General features: G+C 44.3%; 1 protein-coding gene across 2 annotated transcripts; it reads right to left on the bottom strand.

Moving 5' to 3' along the window:
• Positions 1–5558: 5558 nt before the first annotated feature.
• On the bottom strand, positions 5559–18116 carry LOC110503304 (calpain-9). 2 transcript variants are annotated; one of them, XM_036961830.1, is made up of 22 exons: positions 17721–18116; positions 15549–15618; positions 14525–14643; positions 11818–11951; positions 11357–11528; positions 11037–11120; positions 10849–10934; positions 10670–10747; positions 9570–9763; positions 9271–9473; positions 9149–9160; positions 8861–8940; positions 8643–8765; positions 8497–8533; positions 8290–8364; positions 8148–8193; positions 7780–7841; positions 7446–7514; positions 6872–6950; positions 6565–6681; positions 6408–6460; positions 5559–5998 (listed from the first exon to the last, which is right to left on the bottom strand). In XM_036961830.1, the coding sequence occupies exons 1-22, from the start codon at positions 17913–17915 to the stop codon at positions 5972–5974; spliced, it is 2115 nt and encodes a 704-aa protein (XP_036817725.1). In that variant the 5' UTR covers positions 17916–18116; the 3' UTR covers positions 5559–5971. The 2 variants fall into 2 exon arrangements, with proteins under 2 accessions (XP_036817725.1, XP_036817726.1); XM_036961831.1 differs by lacking the exon at positions 17721–18116 and adding an exon at positions 15768–16273.
• Between the last annotated feature and the right edge of the window lie 1338 nt (positions 18117–19454).

Genomic DNA, 19454 nt, shown 5'->3' with positions numbered 1-19454 from the left:
ACATTTTTGGACTCACCTTGTTGTGCTGTGCTCACTTGAACAGGAAGGTGGCGTGGCAGTCCTTCGTAGGAATATTTGTCATCAAACTTTGTCATCAAAGTCGAATCATGATGACGTCAGTGATCTTCAGGTGGTCGGCGCTCTAGAAAGAGGCCAGAGTTACAATTCCGAGTTGGATGACCATTCAAAACATATTTTCCCAGTCTGAGCTTGTTTTTTTCCTGAGTTCCCAGTTGTCTTGAACTCACTGAAGTCCGAGTTTCCAGTTGTTTTGAGAGCGGCAGAAGTAATGCTGGAATGACTGCATGGCCAATGTTGAATGTTTATCCTTTTACGCTTGGAAAAGAGACCCTTAAACCCAGACTTGGGACCACACACCCACTCCACTGAATAGCAGGCTCATGATGCTTGCAGTTAGCCACTGATTCCATCCAAACCACTCATTGTTGAATTTGCGATTTCCAACTTGTTGTGTAATGTGTATGTCCAATGGCTGATGAGCACCGATATGTTTTATCTATAATTTATCTTCATATGACAAGGATTGAAAAGGATTTGCCAGTAGATTGTCGACTTGATTAATGATGATGACAGCTAGCTACTGTAGATATAATGTGATTTGACATCATTTTATCTGTGGCCAATGACCTTGAGCCTTTTTGAATGGGCACCTCTAATGTAACTCTATGGCAGCACCCGAGGAGCTTGAATTTTCGAGCTCTACCCTTAGATATGGAGGTGACGTAGAGTCCCCCTGAGTGACAGAACAGTGAGCTAATCACGGCGCAACTAGAGAACAATACGCTAGTTGCCCCACCACCACAGAAAGCACTGAGCTAGGCTGAAACACCTGCATTTTGGAGCTGCCTTACTCAAGAAAGCAAGAAAGAGACCAAGTTTTACATACGGCTTTATTAATAAGTCAATTATATTTTTGCATAATATTTTTTACATAGTTTGCAATCTGCGATGTGGTACATATTAATGTCAAAATAACATGCAGAACAGGCAACCCCCCCCCCCCCCCCAAAAAAAACTTTTCTGGCTAGACTCCAGGAAAACTATTATCTGATGAAATGACCTTCTACTGCTCTCTTGTGGAGCAAGTCATGGTGCCTCAACGATTCCACACCAGGAGCAAACTCATGGAATTCGACTTGACAGATAAGCATCGCCTGCCGCTCGAGGCTGTGGACTTCGGGGTTCAGTTCCGCCTTGCTCTCTCTGAAGGCAGAGGAATAGACCCACAAATAGTACAGGACATGAGAACCCGGTGCAGAGACTACATGGTAGTCCTGACAACGGAGATCAAGAAGAGACTTCCGGAAAACATCAAACAACTGGAGGCACTCACTCAAGTCTCTCTCTCTGAGTATTCTGCTCAGTAGCGTCAAGCCACATCTAGATGCTCCCATTCCCCCCCCCCCAAAAAAATGTGTTTAGCAGATGTTATTGCGGGTGTAGCGAAATGCTTGTGTTTCTAGCTCCGACAGTGCAGTAATATCTAACAACTAATATCTAACAATTTCACAACATATACCCAATACACACAAATCTAGGTAAAGGAATGGAATTAAGAATATTTAGATAAACGGACGAGCAATGTCAGAGCGACAGACTAAGATACAGTAGAATAGAACACAGTATATACATAAGAGATGAGTAGTACAAAATATGTAAACATTATTAAAGTGACTAGTGTTCCATTATTAAAGTGGCCAGTTATTTAAAGTCTATGTATATTGGGCAGCAGCCTCTAATGTGCTAGTGATGGCTATTCAACAGTCCAATGGCCTTGAGATAGAAGCTGTTTTTCAGTCTCTCAGTCCCAGCTTTGATGCACCTGTACTGACCTCGCCTTCTGGATGATAGCAGGGTGATCAGGCAGTTCTTATCTGATAGAAAAGAGGTAACAGACTGTAAATAGTTTGGATCCCTGGAACAAAAAAATAACAGACAGAGTAGAGTGGCAGTTCACAGCAGGAGGAGAGTGCTCTGGATAAGGGCAGGGAGTTTGCTGAACACAAGAAAAAAAGCAAGGTGAGCAACTTTTTGTAAGTGTTATTTTTGGGTCTGCACACACACACTTCCTTCGGCCATCTTTCCGTAAAGTCTCATTTACCCCTGTTTCTCTAACTCATCCCTCATCTCTCTGTCCGTTGTAGCCTTGCTACTGTTATTTTATTGTTGCTCCTTAATTTTTTTATTTTTTTTTTACTTCAGTTTATTTTAGTGAATACTTTCTTAACACTTTCTTAACCCTTATTTTCTTAAAACTGCATTGTTGATTAAGGGCTTGTAAGTAAATATTTCACTGTAAGGTCTACGACACCTGTTGTATTTGGCCTACAAATACAATTTGATTTGATTTGGCTGGGACATCAGGCTGCAACCACACATGAATTTACATTTATTATGGAATAAAAGAAGCCAAAAAGCAAACTGATGGGGCTGTGAGATTTGTATAGTCCAGTTTGAAGGAATACAATTATTTTAGAGCAATGTGACTTGTATTAACACTATTTCACAATGATTAACATTGTGAAAACACCATTTCAGAAGAATGCTTTCTGGGAAAAAAACATACCTCTTAACCATTCACTTTCCATCACTTCTATAGTTAAAATTACATATTTTGGGGTGATTGACCAATAATAAAGGGAGAAATGAAGAGAATAAGGTAAAGCTATTTGACCATAAGTATTTAGAATGTAATTATGGAGACACCTATTGGATAAATGTGAAAACTTTTCCAAAAAAAAAACACATTTGGCCTACTTTTCAGGCCTTGTGGGTCGGTTTTGAGTCATCATTGTGCAAAAAAATGGACCCTGACCTGGCAACACTCACAGTGAATCAGCTCAGGTGTCCAGGAGCAACACCCAACTTTACAAACTCTGCCTTGAACTACCTAGACTTACTCATATCCTCATCAAACTCGATGCATAATGTCAATATCAAAATGATAACATAGGCTACAGATATCAGTAAAATAAGCATGACTATCACGAGTAAAAAGCTCACTATTGCAATAAAGAAGTATGCTTTTGAGCGGAACCACATGGCTCGCTATCATGATAGGACGGTAGCCTACCTTGGATCGCAGCCATTTGATCTCTTTGCTGGGGTCCGGGTCGGTGGGCATACCGATGGAGGTCTGGTACCGGGGAGAAGGTTGGGTCAGAACAGCGAACCGGACTTCTAGGACAGCCACATAGTTCTGGTCCCGAAATGACACCGGGTTGGCAATGGACCCAGGTGCGACCTGCTGAGCCTCCGTTTTCAGTGGCAGTTGAGATGAATTTAGAAAAGAAGGCCTAGCAAATATAATCAGATTGAACCAACATTCCTATCTCGATTTGTTCGTCTAAACTCAGTTTTGGGGAATTGTGCAACAAACAAACCCAGTTCATAACACATGCCCACCCACCAGGGAGTTAGTCAGCTGAAGTAATGACATGGTGCCAGGAGTTTACTGTATTCTTTGTCGTCGATTTGCATAATTTTTCGAGGGTTAGTTAATCCCATATCGATGAAATGTGTGATGGCCTATAAACTGCTGTTTATTAAAACGTCCTGCTCTCTCTTTCAAACACACATACACGTTCCTCTTCTTCCTTTAAACACATTCTTTCACAATTCTTCTTCCACACATTGCCTATATTTAGCTCAAACGGTCCTCTCCATCAAACCAGTTAATGCGGGGGTGTATGATGTGAGCACCTTTTCGCAGTGAGCGCCTTTTCGACTGCAATCGATAGTAGAATGCTATATTTAGTCACCAGATGGCGATCTGTCTCTGCAAGATGGGCGATACGGAACTAGAGTACAATTTCGAAGCACTACAAACGCCAAGAGACAACAAAGCGGAAAAATGTGATATCATCCGCAAATGTTACTTGGAAAGGAGAGATACAGTATGCCTACGAATATGTCTAGGCCATTTTTAATTTCCTTCTATGACTATAGCCTGTTCGTCATCTATAGGCAGTGGTGGAAAAAAAGTACTAAACGATCATACTTGAGTAGAAGTAAAGATACCTTAATAGAAAATACTCAGTAAAAAAAGTCACCCAGTAAAATACTAAAACGTTTCTGGGTTAAAATATACTTTAGTATCAAAAGTAAATGTAATTGCTAAAATATACTTAAGTATCAAATACAAATCATTTCACATTCCTTATATTAAGCAAAACAGATGGCACGATTTAATTTTTTCATGTTTTATTTACGGATAGCCAGGGGCACACTCCAAGACACAAATAATTTACAAACGAAGCATTTGTGTTTAGTGAGTCTGACAGATAACAGGTAGTAGGGATGACCAGGGATGTTGTCTTGATGTGTGTGAATTATACCGTTTCCCTGTCCTGCTAAGCATTCGAAATGTAACGAGTACTTTTGTGTGTCAGGGAAAATGTATGCACTAAAAAGTACAGTATATTCTTTAGGAATGTCGTGGAGAAAAAGTCAAAGTTGTCAAATATAAATAGTAAAGTACAGATACCCCCCAAAAACGGCGTAAGTAGCACTTTCAAGTATTTTTACTTAAGTACTTTACACCACTGTCTATAGGCCTACATGCAGGAACTATTAATCTAGCCTTTAGCATCACAGTCAGTACCTCACCAGTGGGTTGGGGGGTGGATGCATAGAGCAGGTGATGGGGGGCTTAGTGGGCCATTTTGGGAATTGTAGAAAAATAGGGAAAGGGGGGGTGAAAGGAGAAGATGGATACATTTGGTAGGGGTAAAAGGCAGTTCAAATTTGGTTCAAATTCAGCTGTTGAATTTCAGATGACTCAATACAGGGCAATACATGTAATGATATATTGCTGGGTTGAGCTGATACAGCCCCTAGGGTGTGTGTGGTGTGTTTGTTTTTTAGCGGAAAAGAGACACAGAGAGGAGGGCCCCATCCTGGTACATGTGTATTATGTCTCCTGGGCCCAGTGATGTCTGTTTTTCCACCCTCGGCTAGACCACAGCTGTCGCACTAACTCACCTCATACAGAACTGTCAGCTGAACCAGAATCCAGAGAGACCGAGAGACAAAGGTGGAGAAATAGAGTCACGTTACACATATGTCTACTACGCTCCCTTTCTGTCCCGAGGTGGATGGACTGTTGCCACGGGCAACCGGGCAACCTGTGTGTAGTCGCATAAAGACAAACAGGAGGCTGTATGTGAAGCAAAGCTTCCATTTATAGCTGCATCAGGAGAAATGACAAGAGCATAAATGTTTGTGTGTGACAGAGCACGGAGGGTAACCAGAGGTAGAAGGAGGCAGAGTGTGAGACAGAGTTACTAGAGAAAGCGCGAGGGAGGGAGGAATGGAGCAAAGGAGGGAGGGAGGGAGCGAGGGAACGTAGTGGAGGAGGCGGCGAGTGCGTGTTGATGCTGTACGTGGCGTCAGTATGATAAGAATAGAGACGGTGAGTGCAGCGCAGCTGAGACCTCACCTTCAATCCCTCACCGGGGCAGGCCGTACTCACCGTGTGTGTGTGAGGCTGGGTTGTATTTATAAACACAGAAATAATTTTACATTATCAAAGCAGATTCATGTTTGCGAAGATTTATTTTCGGATACATTTCATTGCGTTCTTCATTTTAATTTCCAGAGCTTCAAATACATTTTCACTATTTCAGCTGTTGGGCAATACCACCTCATTATTTGAGTTTTAAGAAATACTTGGCTGTAAAACTGAAAATACCTGTGTACACATCAAATACATTAGTAGTGACACTAACTCCAGAGGTACTATCCATGAAAATTTATGTAAAGCACTATTAGCACAATATGGCAGTAGAGAATGACAGTGGTGTATAGTGTGGTGACAAAGTTCAGGGATTGTGTGTGTGTGTGTGTGTGTGTGTGTGGACGCCGACAGAAGCATGATGTTATCATATGGTTCTGGTCAGACAGAATGCCCCTGCAGTGCCCACGCGGAGACCCCGTTTGCAGAGCACACTCACACGGTCAGGAGACGGAGCAGCCACTGTAAAAAAAACAAAAAAAAACAGCAAAGAGAGGAGCAACCAGGGTTAGAGGGCATTAGTAAAGGTATAGCATATATATAAGGTATAGCATATATATATATATAAAGGTTAGGGTCAGGGACAAGGTATAAGTTAGGCTTGAGGATATGGTCTGGCACAGGACGGGGTAGGGTCAGGTTATGATTCATGTTTAGGGTCATGGTTACTGTCAAGATAGGGTTATGGCTAGGGTAAGTGTTGAACAGGAATGTGGACATTATGCTAGGGTTGTGGGTGAGGTTAGGGTTGAACCGGGATGTGGACATTGAGTTAGGGTTGAGGGTAAGGATATGGTTGAACCCGGATGTGGACATGAAGTTCGGGTTAGGGCCAGGGTTTTGGTTGATTTCATAGTCAAGGATGACTCACGGCATTGATTCCCACATCTTTGACCTCTGGGTTGCTCTCTGATTTATACAGGGCTGGGGAGAGGGGGCACAAACACACACAATATTAGGGCAGAACGTCATAACCGACAACAAAACATAACTCGCCTAGCTGTGTGCGTGCGTGTGTGTTGACATACCGAATAGCTTGCGCAGCCTGGTGACACAGGCCACAAAGCCATGGAAAGGCAGATGCGGCTCCCCAGAGCCAAACCTCTCCCACAGCAGCTGTATGACCTGGCCATCACACTGCACCCCTAGCAGGAGCGAGAGGGGAGGAGAGAGAAATGGGTTATTATCCATTCAAGAATGGAGTATGTATATATATATATATATATATATATATATATATATATATATATATATATATATAATATAGAGAGAGAGAGAGAGAGAGAGAGATATATAGAGAGAGAGAGATATGGAAATATGGTGTAGAGTACGAACTTGCAGCCTGGAGGGCCAGACTAAGCTCAAAGGGGCTCATGGTCCCTGAAGAGTCCTGATCAAACTTGAAGAAGATGGACTGAAAGAGAGAGAGCGTGAGAGGTCAATGACAGATGGTTGAGTAACTGTAGCTAAGTAATATTACTAATTATAAACCAGGTATTTTGTGTCCTCGATGCTGATTGGCCGAAACAGCATTTCAGCTGTGTGTATATCAGACAATATACCATGGGTATGAAGCAAAAATACTATTTATGTTGGTAACCAGTTTATAAAAGCAATAAGGCACCTCTGGGGTTTGTGGTATAAGGCCAATATACCACGGCTAAGGGCTGTATCCAGGCACTCCGCTTCACATTGTGCATAAGATCAGCCCTTATAAACTGGTTGCCAACGTAATTAGAGCAGTAAAAATTAATGTTTTGTCATACCCATGGTATACGGTCTGATCTACCAAAGCGTTCAGCCAATCAGCATTCAGGGTTGATTGTCAGTTTATAATGGCCAATATACCACAACCCCTCTGGCTTTATTGCTTAACACCTTGGGGCTTGTCCCTCTAGCACAGTCGTACCTGCAGACTGCGAAGAGAGGCCAGCACAGGCTCTGTCTGCTCTCGGGTCAGACTGCTACGCCCCCCAGTCTGACAGGTGGGTTAGGGATAGCTCTCAGACACAGACAGAGGTGTTTAAAAGTACCAGGGCCCGTATCCACAAAGCATATCAGAGTATGAGTGCTGATCTAGGATCAGTTTAGCATTTTAGATCACAATGAATAAGATTAAATGGACAAATCCTAGATCAGCACTCCTGCTCTTAGATGCTTTGTGGATACGGCCCTGGCAAGAAGAATAAAGGCATTGAGATGTATGGGGTAAGGTTGTGACAACTGGCCAAATGAAAGGATACTTCCTCTCCAAAGATGAGCTGTCTGCATGTCTCCAGTGGCAGCTGGTAGTCTTTCTCCAAAACTGAGAGAGGGGGAGAGGGGAGGAGTGAAAGTGGCAGATGATTTTAATGCTATATTAGCTATGAGGTTATGCCTAGAGAAGTCATCTCTTTTTAGCCCAAAAAGTTTGTCTACCTGATAGAGGAAACCTTGCTACTCTGCTCCCACCTACTGGCTATTACTGGTACTGCATTGTAAGAATATTCCCCACAATAGGACCAACGTACAAATGGTGGTACCCTTCATCACAGCAGTTTAGGGAGTTCAGCGACACGGTTTGACTAAATTAACCTTAGAAATGAAAACCTGAGCTCATGAAGGACCGAACCTGAGTTAACCAGCTTCATGAACTCCTTAGCATTCAGCTTGTCGTCCTGCCAGGGAGAGAGAGAACAGGAGGTCAAGACTGTCTAAGGGAGATAATTATCTTCTATGGTTTGAGTTATATTTTGAGATGAGAGAATTCCTACAGGCCCCGCCATCTCATCAAAGGTCTTCTGTACTCTCTTGCGATCCTCTGCTAAGACTGGTGGCATTGACATTACCTGTGAAGGACACGGACACACACACACACACACACACACACACACACACACACACACACACAGTGACAGTTGGCTTGCTGAACTGGAGAGCGGTAGTGCAGTAGAAGTATGCTTCTGTAAGGTCCAACGCACCATGATGAAGCCAGTGGAGCAGGTGAAATCTTTGGTCCTGGAATACAAGGAGGAGCTCCATCAGTCTCAACGCAATATGAGATTGTCATGAACTGTCATCATCGGCAGCATCATCGTCACCCGCCCCCACCCATCCCCTTCTGTACCCCAGATTGTTGCCGGTCTTGGAATAGACGCGGAGGAAGAATTCCGCAGGCTGGTTGGGACTGTAGGTGGAAGCCAGAATCACATAGTTTCCCGGGTCCAGCCTCACCTCCCTCCACACAGCCCTACGGCGACAAATGACAAGAAGAAGAGATGAGATACAACTTTGTAGACTGTTTTCATGAACATGTGACACAGTATTTGCAGGGAGGTACAATACCTCAGGGGCTGGTACTTCCCAGAACTCCCCACAGGCTGCTGGGAGGAGAAGAAGCTCTGGTCCAGACACAGGCCCCGAAGCTACAAGAGGGGGAGTGGGGAGGAGAGGAGAGGGGAAGATAGGAGAGGAGAGAGAGGAAGAAGGCAGATATAGAAAAGAGGGAGAGGTGGAGGTAGTGGTTGGAGAGAGAGGGGGGCAGCAGACATGGTTGTTAGATTAAAAGTGACATTATCTAACAAATGAAAATATTTCATTTTTTCCCCAATTTCTTCCCAACATGATACTCACCTTTGGAGGAACCTGCGGAGACAGGAAAAACGTCAGACTAACTGAACATGTAGAACATTCAGATTCACAGCACACACGGGGACAGCGCATGTTCTCTCCCTCGCTCTCCCTTCCTCTCTCACCCTGTAGATGTGGAAGGCGATGTGGAGGAAGTTGACTTTGTCCTTCTTCCTCCGGTTTTTCTGCAGTAGTTCCACCAACACGGTGCACTGCTTCGCTTTCTCCTTCTGGTTCTCGGCCACCTTCTTCTCCTCCGGAGTCATCGCATGATCGTCATCATGCTCGGCAAGGACAAGCTGGAACTGGGGATTCTTCCAGAAGGATCCTACAATAGAGGAGGGATTGATGGTAGTAAATGACAAGTAGATGAAATTACTAACGTTCTGCTTTTGGAAACACACACACACACACACACACTCACGAGGGTAAGTACAGCTTCCCCCTGCAGTGGAGCCCGATACCCAGGAGCCTTTATGGGAGCTGAGGGTCCAGGAAGAGATGGGGGCGGCAGGGGAGTCGGGGTCGGTGGGTGTGTCCTCGTCCACTATGGGGTCAGGGTCCACACTGCACAGCTCCACTGTGCCAAACAGCTTGCTGAAGTCCTCCGCACTGATCCTGACACACAGGGAGGGACGCGCACTGTTGGAATGTGTTCGTGTGCTGTTGTTGTATTGTGTGAAACTAGATTGCACGTTAGAGTTAGAGACATTTATTAAAGTGTCATTCCACAATGATACAATAGTTGACAATGCAAAATGCTGATTTTAAAAGACCACGTTGTGGACCACTCAAACAGAGTTTTGAGACACGAAAAAGCAGTCATAGTCCAACATGGTACACAGTGTTTCATTTGGAGTCATCTATAATACATTACATCATCTATGCATTTTTGGTGTCAGTTATTGTACATTACATTGTATTTACACGTGTGTGCATCAACAGAAACAAAGTAGAGCAGACATAAGGTGAGACTGGTCGATGTTTGCGTCTACGTGTGTTTGTGTCCATGTGGGTTTGTGTCTGTGTCCATGGGGGTTTGTGTCTGTGTCCATGTGGGTTTGTGTCTGTGTCCATGTGGGTTTGTGTCTGTGTCCATGTGGGTTTGTGTCCATGTGGGTTTGTGTCTGTGTCCATGTGGGTTTGTGTCCATGTGGGTTTGTGTCTGTGTCCATGTGGGTTTGTGTCTGTGTCCATGTGGGTTTGTGTCTATGTGGGTTTGTGTCTACGCGTTTTTGTGTCTATGTGTGTTTGTGTCCATGTGGGTTTGTGTCTGTGTCCATGTGGGTTTGGGTTTGTGTCTGTGTCCATGTGGGTTTGTGTCTGTGTCCATGTGGGTTTATGTCTGTGTCCATGTGGGTTTGTGTTTATGTGGGTTTGTGTCTATGCGTTTTTGTGTCTATGTGTGTTTGTGTCCATGTGGGTTTGTGTCCATGTGGGTTTGTGTCTATGTGGGTTTGTGTCTATGTGGGTTTGTGTCTATGTGGGTTTGTGTCTACGTGTTTTTGTAATGCCAGAACCTACCAGAACTCTCCGTCCTCACTATTTTTCAGCTCAATTCTTTTCTTTTCAGCAGCATCCACATCATCCCAGTCTTTACTCCTGCAATTACACACACACACAGGAAAATGAGCACGGGATTACTGTGTAGCGACAAAAGGAAACACACACGCACACAAACGCACACACACACACTTCCTCACTTGTCACTCCAGGGTCCAGAGTACTCCACAAAGCCCCAGGGGTTCCTCAGCCTCAGCAACAAGGCCTCACCAGCCGACTTCTTCACCTGAACCACACACACACGCACACAAACAATTATGTTAGCAAAATGGGAAAGTGGATTATTTTCTCATGACTTTAGTTCAGGGAAGCACAGTATGATACATACCGTGTCAGTGTCTGTGATGGCGTAGGCATGGCCCTTCACCAGTCCCTCTGCAGTCACTGTGCCTATCTCAAGATAGTTACTAGCCTGTGGAGATACACAGCACATAGAGAGCAACTTGCTTCTTACACAGTGAAAGTCACACTTGCAATCACAGTAGCTATTGACGAAGGAGCGGTGTGGGTGTCAGAAAGGTGTGTAGCTTTGTTGGTACAGCAGTGTGTGTGTGTGTGTGTGTGTGTGTGTGTGTGTGTGTGTGTGTGTGTGTGTGTGTGTGTGTGTGTGTGTGCGTTCTTGCATGCTTGTTTGTGTTTGTGCTGTACCTGTATGAAGCAGCTGAGCAGGCTGCCACGGGACAGGGCATCAGAGAGGGCTTTCCACATGATCCTGGGGGTGCGTGAGGATACAGGGAGGGAGTAGGCTATGCCCCCTGTGAAGTCCTCCATCGCCTCAGAGATATTACCCCCCTTCAGACTGCCATATGACCCGATCAGCCTGCTCCGAGATAGGGGTAGCGGGAGCAGGAGAAAGAGGTGTGTGGAGAGAAAGGGGGAGGGGATAGAGTGGTGGGGGAGAGGAAGGAGAGAGATAAAGGAAGGGGACATTTTCTAGATTTACATTTTCTGCCATTTACCAGATGCTCTTATTCAAAGTGCCTTATGATAAACTTATTCAAATGAGGAGGCTGAAACCTCATAAGAGCATTGTCAGGCACACACAAACACTACAACCATATAGCATATTACACACGCACGCACACACACACACACCCCGGTTGACTCACTTGGCATAGGCTTTCTCCACCAGGGCGCTCCAGTACTCGTTGCGGGTACAGGAGTAGCTGAAGAGCAGGCGGCCTCCGCGTACGGGCAGCCTGTCATCCACTACCACCTCCACCCACTCACCATACTGCCAGAACTACACAGGGAGGGGGAGGGAGAGGGAGGTACGGAGGAGGAGGGAGGTAGCGAGGGAGAGGGAGGCATAAAGAGGGTGGACAGTAAGGGAGGGAGAAGGGATGAGGGAGATGTAGGGAGAGAGGGAGGGAGAAGGTGAGAGAGAAATCTACATTTAATGTGTTGCGTAACAGTGGGCGAGTACAGGCCTGCATTTAAACATCCTGGAGGTCATGAGTTATGACTTGGTGATGTTCTCTAATTGCTTGCCCATAAGCGTGTGTGTGTGTGTGTGTGTGTGTGTGTGTGTGTGTGTGTGTGTGTGGATGTGTGCGTGCGTGCGTGTATCCCAGGGTAGTAGCTACCTACAAGTCTGGACTACACTCCAACATAACCCCTCCAGCTATCTAGGTCTACTCATATTATCCCCCTTCCTTCCGACAAACATGTTAAGTCATGCCACACATACTTCACTGAGAGGACATTAGAAAATATTAAAGCAATTACAGAGTCATAACTCATGACCTCTATGTTTTAATGTTTCCATTGCATGTCTTTTCAAAGATGTTATTTCATGAGGCAATGTTTTAGTAATCAATCCCTTTAAATTGACACAATTGGTCCAGAGACCAATTAAATGATAATGACGTCAGGGGCAAGTTTGCAGAGACGAGATAGAGAATGGGTTAGAGGTGTGTGTATGAAAATGTGTGTGTGTGTGGGGGGGGGGGGGGGGGGGGGGGTTAATTAGAGATCTCCCTCGTTAGTGATGGGAAGGGGGGATGAAAGGTGTGTGTGTGGGGGGGTCATAAATCTAGTGGGGTAATTATACAGCAGTACAAGCAAACTAGCACAAGCAAAGTTAATCTAGGGCAGGGATCATCAACCAGATTTTGCCACAGGCCCATTTTTTCTTGAGTGGATAGTCAGGGGGCCGGAACATAATAACACATTATTTGTAGACTGCGAAATGACCGCAAGTAGCCCAAACAGGTCAAATATTTTACTAAAACAACCCTTTCAAACTTTGCTTACATTTCTATACGATCACATATATCTCCATATCACAGGGGGTTCATTGCACCTTTTATTGGGGAGGACGGGCACGTGGTAATGGCTGGAGAGGAATATTAGTTACACCACCCAACTTGGTCTCAAAGCATTTTGTATTATTCTGTACGTAAACCCGAACCACTCCATTTAGTATGATATGTCACGTTTTGTGTGGTTACATAAGACTTTTACTAAAAGCAAAAACAAAAGGCGGGTGGGTGCACAGCGAGAACATCTAGCAACCCAAAGGTTGCGAGTTCAAATCTCATCACGACCAACATTAGCATTTTAGCAACTTTTCAACTACTTACTACTTTTTTAGCTCCTTTGCATCTACTTAGCATGTTAGCTAACCCTTTCCCCTAAACTTAACCCTTTTAGCTAACCCTTCCCCTAGCCCTTAAAACTAACTCCTAAACTTAACCCTAACACCGAACACAAAACCTAGCTAATGTTAGCCAGATAGCTAACGCTAGGCACCTAGCTAGAATCCTTAACATATCATACATTTTTCAACTTCGTAACATGTTGAATGTTTTGCTTATTTGTAACATATACCGGTAATACAAATTGTAATTCGTAACATATCATACAAAATGGGTGATGGACAACCACAAATTAATACATACCACATGAAACGTAACATATCATACTAAATGGAGTGGTTGCCCCACCTGGTCCCATAACACACACTAACACACGCCTATATTCTCTCATTTCCTTTGTTCCCTTAATAACTCTTTATTTCCACCTTACCACTGAGAAATAGCAAAAAAAATAGCTACATGGACCGAGTTTACCTTGTATCTTTGTATATTTGCTCTGTCTCTGTGCACACTCACAGGGCTCCCTACGCACTCACACACACACAAACTCCATAATTTGCCCACTCACACATAAATTTATACTGACTCCACTCACATACAAGCTGCTGCTACTCTGTTTATCTTATATCCTGTTGCCTACTATACATATCTACCTCCATCACTCCAGTGTCCCTGCACATGTAAATATGGTATTGGAATTTACTTTTAAAATATTTCCTGTATACATGTATAGCATGCTTACTTTATTGTGTATTTCATATTCCTTATTCTTATTTCATTAATACATTTGCTATTGATTACTGCATTGTTTTTTTGAATGTACCTTTTATTTAACTAGGCAAGTCAGTTAAGAACAAATTCTTATTTTCAATGATGGTGGGTTAACTGCCTTGTTCAGGGGCAGAACGACAGTTTTGTACCTTGTCAGCTCGGGGGTTTGAACTTGCAACCTTCCAGTTACTAGTCCAACACTCTAACCACCCTGCTGCCCCATTGTTGGGTTTTGAGTTTGGAAGAAAGGCATTTCACTGTACTTGTGCATGTGACATTAAAACGTGACACTACTACTTTTCAGTCCTGCTTTTGCTACTCTCACTCTTTTACATGGCATGCTGCACTAATACGATTGTAATGGACATTCTCATTGTAACGACAAAAAATGTAGTATGCAGAACACATGTACACTGCAAGCACAGGAACCCTCCCCACGCATTACCGTGAAGTGGAAGATGCCAGCATAGGATTCTGTCAGGCTCTGATTAGGTGGTACCACTTTGACAAAGAGATTGGGGTGCATGGTAAGGCAGGACAGGGCAGCCAGAAGCCAACAGTCACCTATTAGAAAAACAAAGAGACAGGCCAAAGGTATGATAACTAGCCGTATGAATTAGATTTTATTTCAATTGATTCTACATGTTTTTTTTGTTTTTTTTCCCATTTCAAATCATTTCCTGACGCTTGAGGAAGTTCTAACACTGCAGAGTTCCCACACTCACACAATCTCTCCCTCACAAACACACACACATGCACAAGCGCACACAAACATGCCTGTACACACACAGGCACATTCCTCTCTAACAGTAAACAGCTGCTCTTTGTGTCCGTGTAGAGGAAAGAAAGAAGTGTTGATGTTTGATGCACGTATGCGCACACACACACACACACACACACACACACACACACACACACACACACAAGGGATGCCACATTGCCACCAGATCCTTTACACAAACCTTGAGGACAAATAATGAAGCAATAACAAGAGAGCAACATGAGAATTCTCCCTATTTCACAACAATGAAAAACAGACTGGACATCGCATGAAAAGCGGTGATAAACAAGGCACATTGTTTTTCATGGGAGAAAGGGGTGTGACCACAGGGTCCATTTTAGACCCACAGATTCCCCCGAGGAGGTTGGGACTGGGAGGTGAGAGCACAGAATGTCTCCCCGAACCCCATGCTGTTGGGACATGTGTTTGGAGCGGAGCCCCTGGGGTAGTGTGGAGGGGTGACCTATTCAATGTGATTAGAGGATATCTAATCAGAGTCTGAACCACACAAATAGTAGAACCAGGATATCATCTTGCCCCATTCCCTGGAGAATAGGTTTGGAGAGGTGAGGTCAATCTAGTTCTACATGAAAACTGTGAGTTGGAATGAGCATAAGTGTCTACCTGTTACTGCAATGATATCCCATCCTACGGTGCTTAAAACACACGCACGCAGACACACACTTACCCAGCTGGCCCTGGCAGATATCGGTGGTGCAGGTTGTGTCCTCCACAAACACAGCATTGGCACTGATCTCCTGCAGAGAGAGAGAGAGAGAGACACAGGGCAGAGTTCAAGACTACAGTTTACACTGTCTGAGGAAATGTGTAACTCTTTGTTTCATTCACATAACAGTTGACTGGATGATGACAAAGCAATGTTCCTGATTTCAACTGCATCACAGACTTTCCATGGCTTCTTCGGTTGTTCTCCTCTTTCCATGTCTTTTCTGCTTTTAGTGATTTCCTGTCCAGCTGTTTGGCACAAACTCTGTAAGTTCTCTTTCTTTTATCTCTCTCAACATTCTCCGTTCTGTCAATTCGCTCTCTTCTCTCTCTGAATACGCTCCAGCAGATCAATCTATCTCCCTCAGAACTAGAACACACCTGACAGTGAGTCAGCTCCGGTGTAGCCTACATCTGTCCAGGAGCATCACCCAATTGTACACAACTAGAGCTACTCATATCCTCATCAACCTCAATTCATAATGTCAATGTAAAAATGATAACATAGGCTACAGATATCCATAAAATAAGCATGACTAAGAAATGTGACTATTGCAATTTAGAAGTATGTTTTTGAGAGTGACCACATGGCTGGCTATCATTTAGACCAGGGTTCCCCAAACTCTGTCCTGGGGCCCCCCCTGGGTGCACTTTTTTCTCCCCCTAGCACTGCATAGCTGGGGGGGGGGGGGGGGGGGGGGGGGGGGGGGGGGGGGGGGGGGGGGGGGGGGGGGGGGGGGGAACCCTGATGTAGCCCAGTTGTCACCAATCGGTCGATCACGATCGACTGGTCCATCTTCAAGGCATCCCTAGATGATCACCAAACATTCCTGTAGAAAAGCGATAAAGGATTGAGTTCCTTTGTGTGTGTGTGTGTGTGTGTTGCGCTGCCAACTCTGCCTACCTGGCAGACCGGGAGATCTGTGGCTAAATCGAGTGTGCCGGCACTGGCCAATCCGGTAGCTCAAATCACTGTGCCTACAGCTTCCGTCATCCTGGCCACAAAATTTGATACTAGCCTATGTGAGATTTCATAACTTTTAAAACCATGACCAGAGAGAGACTGTCAAAGAATAACCTAAAGCGACGAGCTGCTATTCTGAGTGAGTTCACGTCTAAGTTTTTAATTCAGTACTGTTCCAAACCTGGGCCAATTGTGCACCGCCCTATTGGACTCCCAATCACAGCCATATGTGAACCGGGACTGTAGTGACACCTCTTAGCACTGAGATGCCGTGCCTTAGACCACTGCGCCACTCAGGAGCCCTATTAAAGCACTATTACAAACAAAATGCTCTTCTTCCTACTTCCACTGGAGCTGCAATGAATGAGTATCCAAGTGTAGGCTACCAATAGCCCTGCGTTTTTATTATTATTATTATCATTTCGTCCTGTCTATTGTAATATCAAGGAATATGTAGCTTTCTCTGGTCATAGGGACAACATTAATTTGTGCATGAGGCAGACGCGGTTTGAAACATTCGAGTTTCGCCATCAGGTGGAAGATTGTGTCCTCTCTCTCTGGTCAATCTCACCAGAGGAAAGGGAGGAGAGAGCAGGGACTCTGCTGCTCTCTCCCTCCCTCAGCTGAGACTAATCTCATACTTCAGTGTGTTCAAGACAACTGGGAACTCGGAATAAAACGAGATCCGATTTGGGGGGGGGGGATCTTTAACGGTCATCCAACTCGGAATTCCAAGTCGGAAATATTTCTAGAGCTCTGACTTTCCGACCTGAAAATCACTAATATCATGATTTGACTTCGTTTTTTCCCCTTCTTGTTCCCAGTTGTCTTGAACGCACCATGACCATCAGAGGCAGTTAGCATCAGTCCAGTAAAATAAAAAAGCTCATTATTTCACATTATACTGTGCCTCGCAAGTGCTACAACTGAAATATTTAGCTATCAAAGCTCGAGTTTTGAAATATAATATGGCCTAAGAATAGCAATATTGGCCGGCCAGGCGTATAGCCAATATGCTGTGATAATGTATTTGGCCTACTGCACAAACCTCAATTCTACAGAACAGTTTTATTATTTTAATATTTCATTTTTTAAAGTCGTGTTTAAAAAAGAAATCACTGCGGTAGATCTCGACTTGCTTGTGTATACACTGATAGGACAGTAGCCTACCTTGGGTCGCAGCCACTTGATCTCCTTTTTGGGATCCGGGTCGGTAGGCATACCGATGGAGCTCTGGTCCGGGGCGAAGGTTGGGTCAGAGAACAGCGAACCGGATTTAACGCACGCATCTAGGAGGGCTACATAGTCCTGGTCCCGAAATTGAACAGGGTTGGCAATGGAACCGGTTGCAACCTGAGTCTCCATTTCCAATGTTCAAATTGAGAACAATTTGGAAAAATAGTAAACGTAGCCTAATTAGAGTTAAACTATGCCAGCTTTCCTATTTTGACTCACTCCTGTATGCTTATTTTTTGGGACTTGTGCAACAACCCCTGTTCTTAAATACACACACACACTCATTCACCCGTATGGAGACATAAGGGCGCCTCCCTTACTCGAACCATCCCAGAAAGGTATGCAGAGCCCCCGGGAGGTTTGGAATTTTCTCCTTTTGTTAACACAATCAACATGTCCCTGTACTGTGGCCGGAATTGTGATCGAATCAAAGTAATGTTAGCCACTCTCAATGCAACAAATATGAAACAAAACGAACTTCGACTTAATAGGAGAGTGTATGCAAGATATTTTGCAGAGAACTTATGAGTAGAATTATATTGCAACGACTGGCACAAGCAACTAGATATATGTGCTTGTTTTGAGATAAAAGCGAGAGCCGTATGTACTGCCACGTGTGCACATTTGTTGATATTCTTTGTTAGTTAGTGAGTTATTAGCCAAGTTATAGCTCATTTCTGGTCAGCAATGATGGAGTGATTGCTTCATACAAAAGCAGAAACTGTGTACATTTCTAGCCATCTGAGTCAAGTAGATGTTTTTATGTCTTAAAAGGGCAGTGTTGTATTTTGAGACATGCTTGAATAGCTAAGTAGCCAATAGGCAGAGGGTAGCATAGATTTTTGTCTGATTCTGTGTAATAATAAAAATTATATGGGAATAAGAATTATTCTTATTTTGTTAAGTGGTTTCTTGCATAAATCTATGGTGCTCCTGAGTGGTGCAGCGGTCTAAGCCACTGAATCTCAGCGCAAGAGGCGTCACTGCAGTATCTGGTTCGAATCCAGGCGGCATCACATTCGGCCGTGATTGGGAGTCCCATAGGGCAGTGCAGAATTGTCCCAGCGTCGTCCGGGTTTAGCCGGGGTAGGCCGTCATAGTAAATACGAATTTGCTCTTAACTGACATGCCTATACAACGGCATTTTCAGTGATGTCCTTGTCTGAAGAACAAGTTGATAAACAGGTTAATGACAAACCCTGCATGTTTTTTCAAAGGTGTCTTGGAATGTAGGCCTAGCCACTGTTAAAACAGTGACTTAAAGCAGGTGCAGCCTCAGTGTTGACAGTAAACGCCGGAAATTGCACAATGTTCAGGTTTGCAGACCTGAAATTTCCTCAGTGCTGAAAAAAATGTAAGGGAACATTGGCTATGACACTTGCTTTGTCCACAGGAGGATTCGGACTCTCAAAGAGCCCTTCAGTCTGTCACTGGGCCGTTCTCCATCACGCCTGATTAAATCGACAATGAGGACAAGAAAACAATGACCAGAGCAAACAAACACAAAGAATAACGATTCAAACCCATAGAATGGTGCCCATTTAACTCCATTATCCGCCTGCCCATTCTCCCCATATGGTCTTTGAGGTCGGGATTATACACAGCCCTAATAACACAGCTCGCCGACCCGCCCTAACCATCCACGCCTTCCGAGACCCTTTTGATCCC

Source organism: Oncorhynchus mykiss, chromosome 24 (genome assembly GCF_013265735.2).
Source record: "Oncorhynchus mykiss isolate Arlee chromosome 24, USDA_OmykA_1.1, whole genome shotgun sequence".
NCBI lineage: Eukaryota > Metazoa > Chordata > Actinopteri > Salmoniformes > Salmonidae > Oncorhynchus > Oncorhynchus mykiss.
This window is presented reverse-complemented; position numbering and strand designations above follow the sequence as displayed.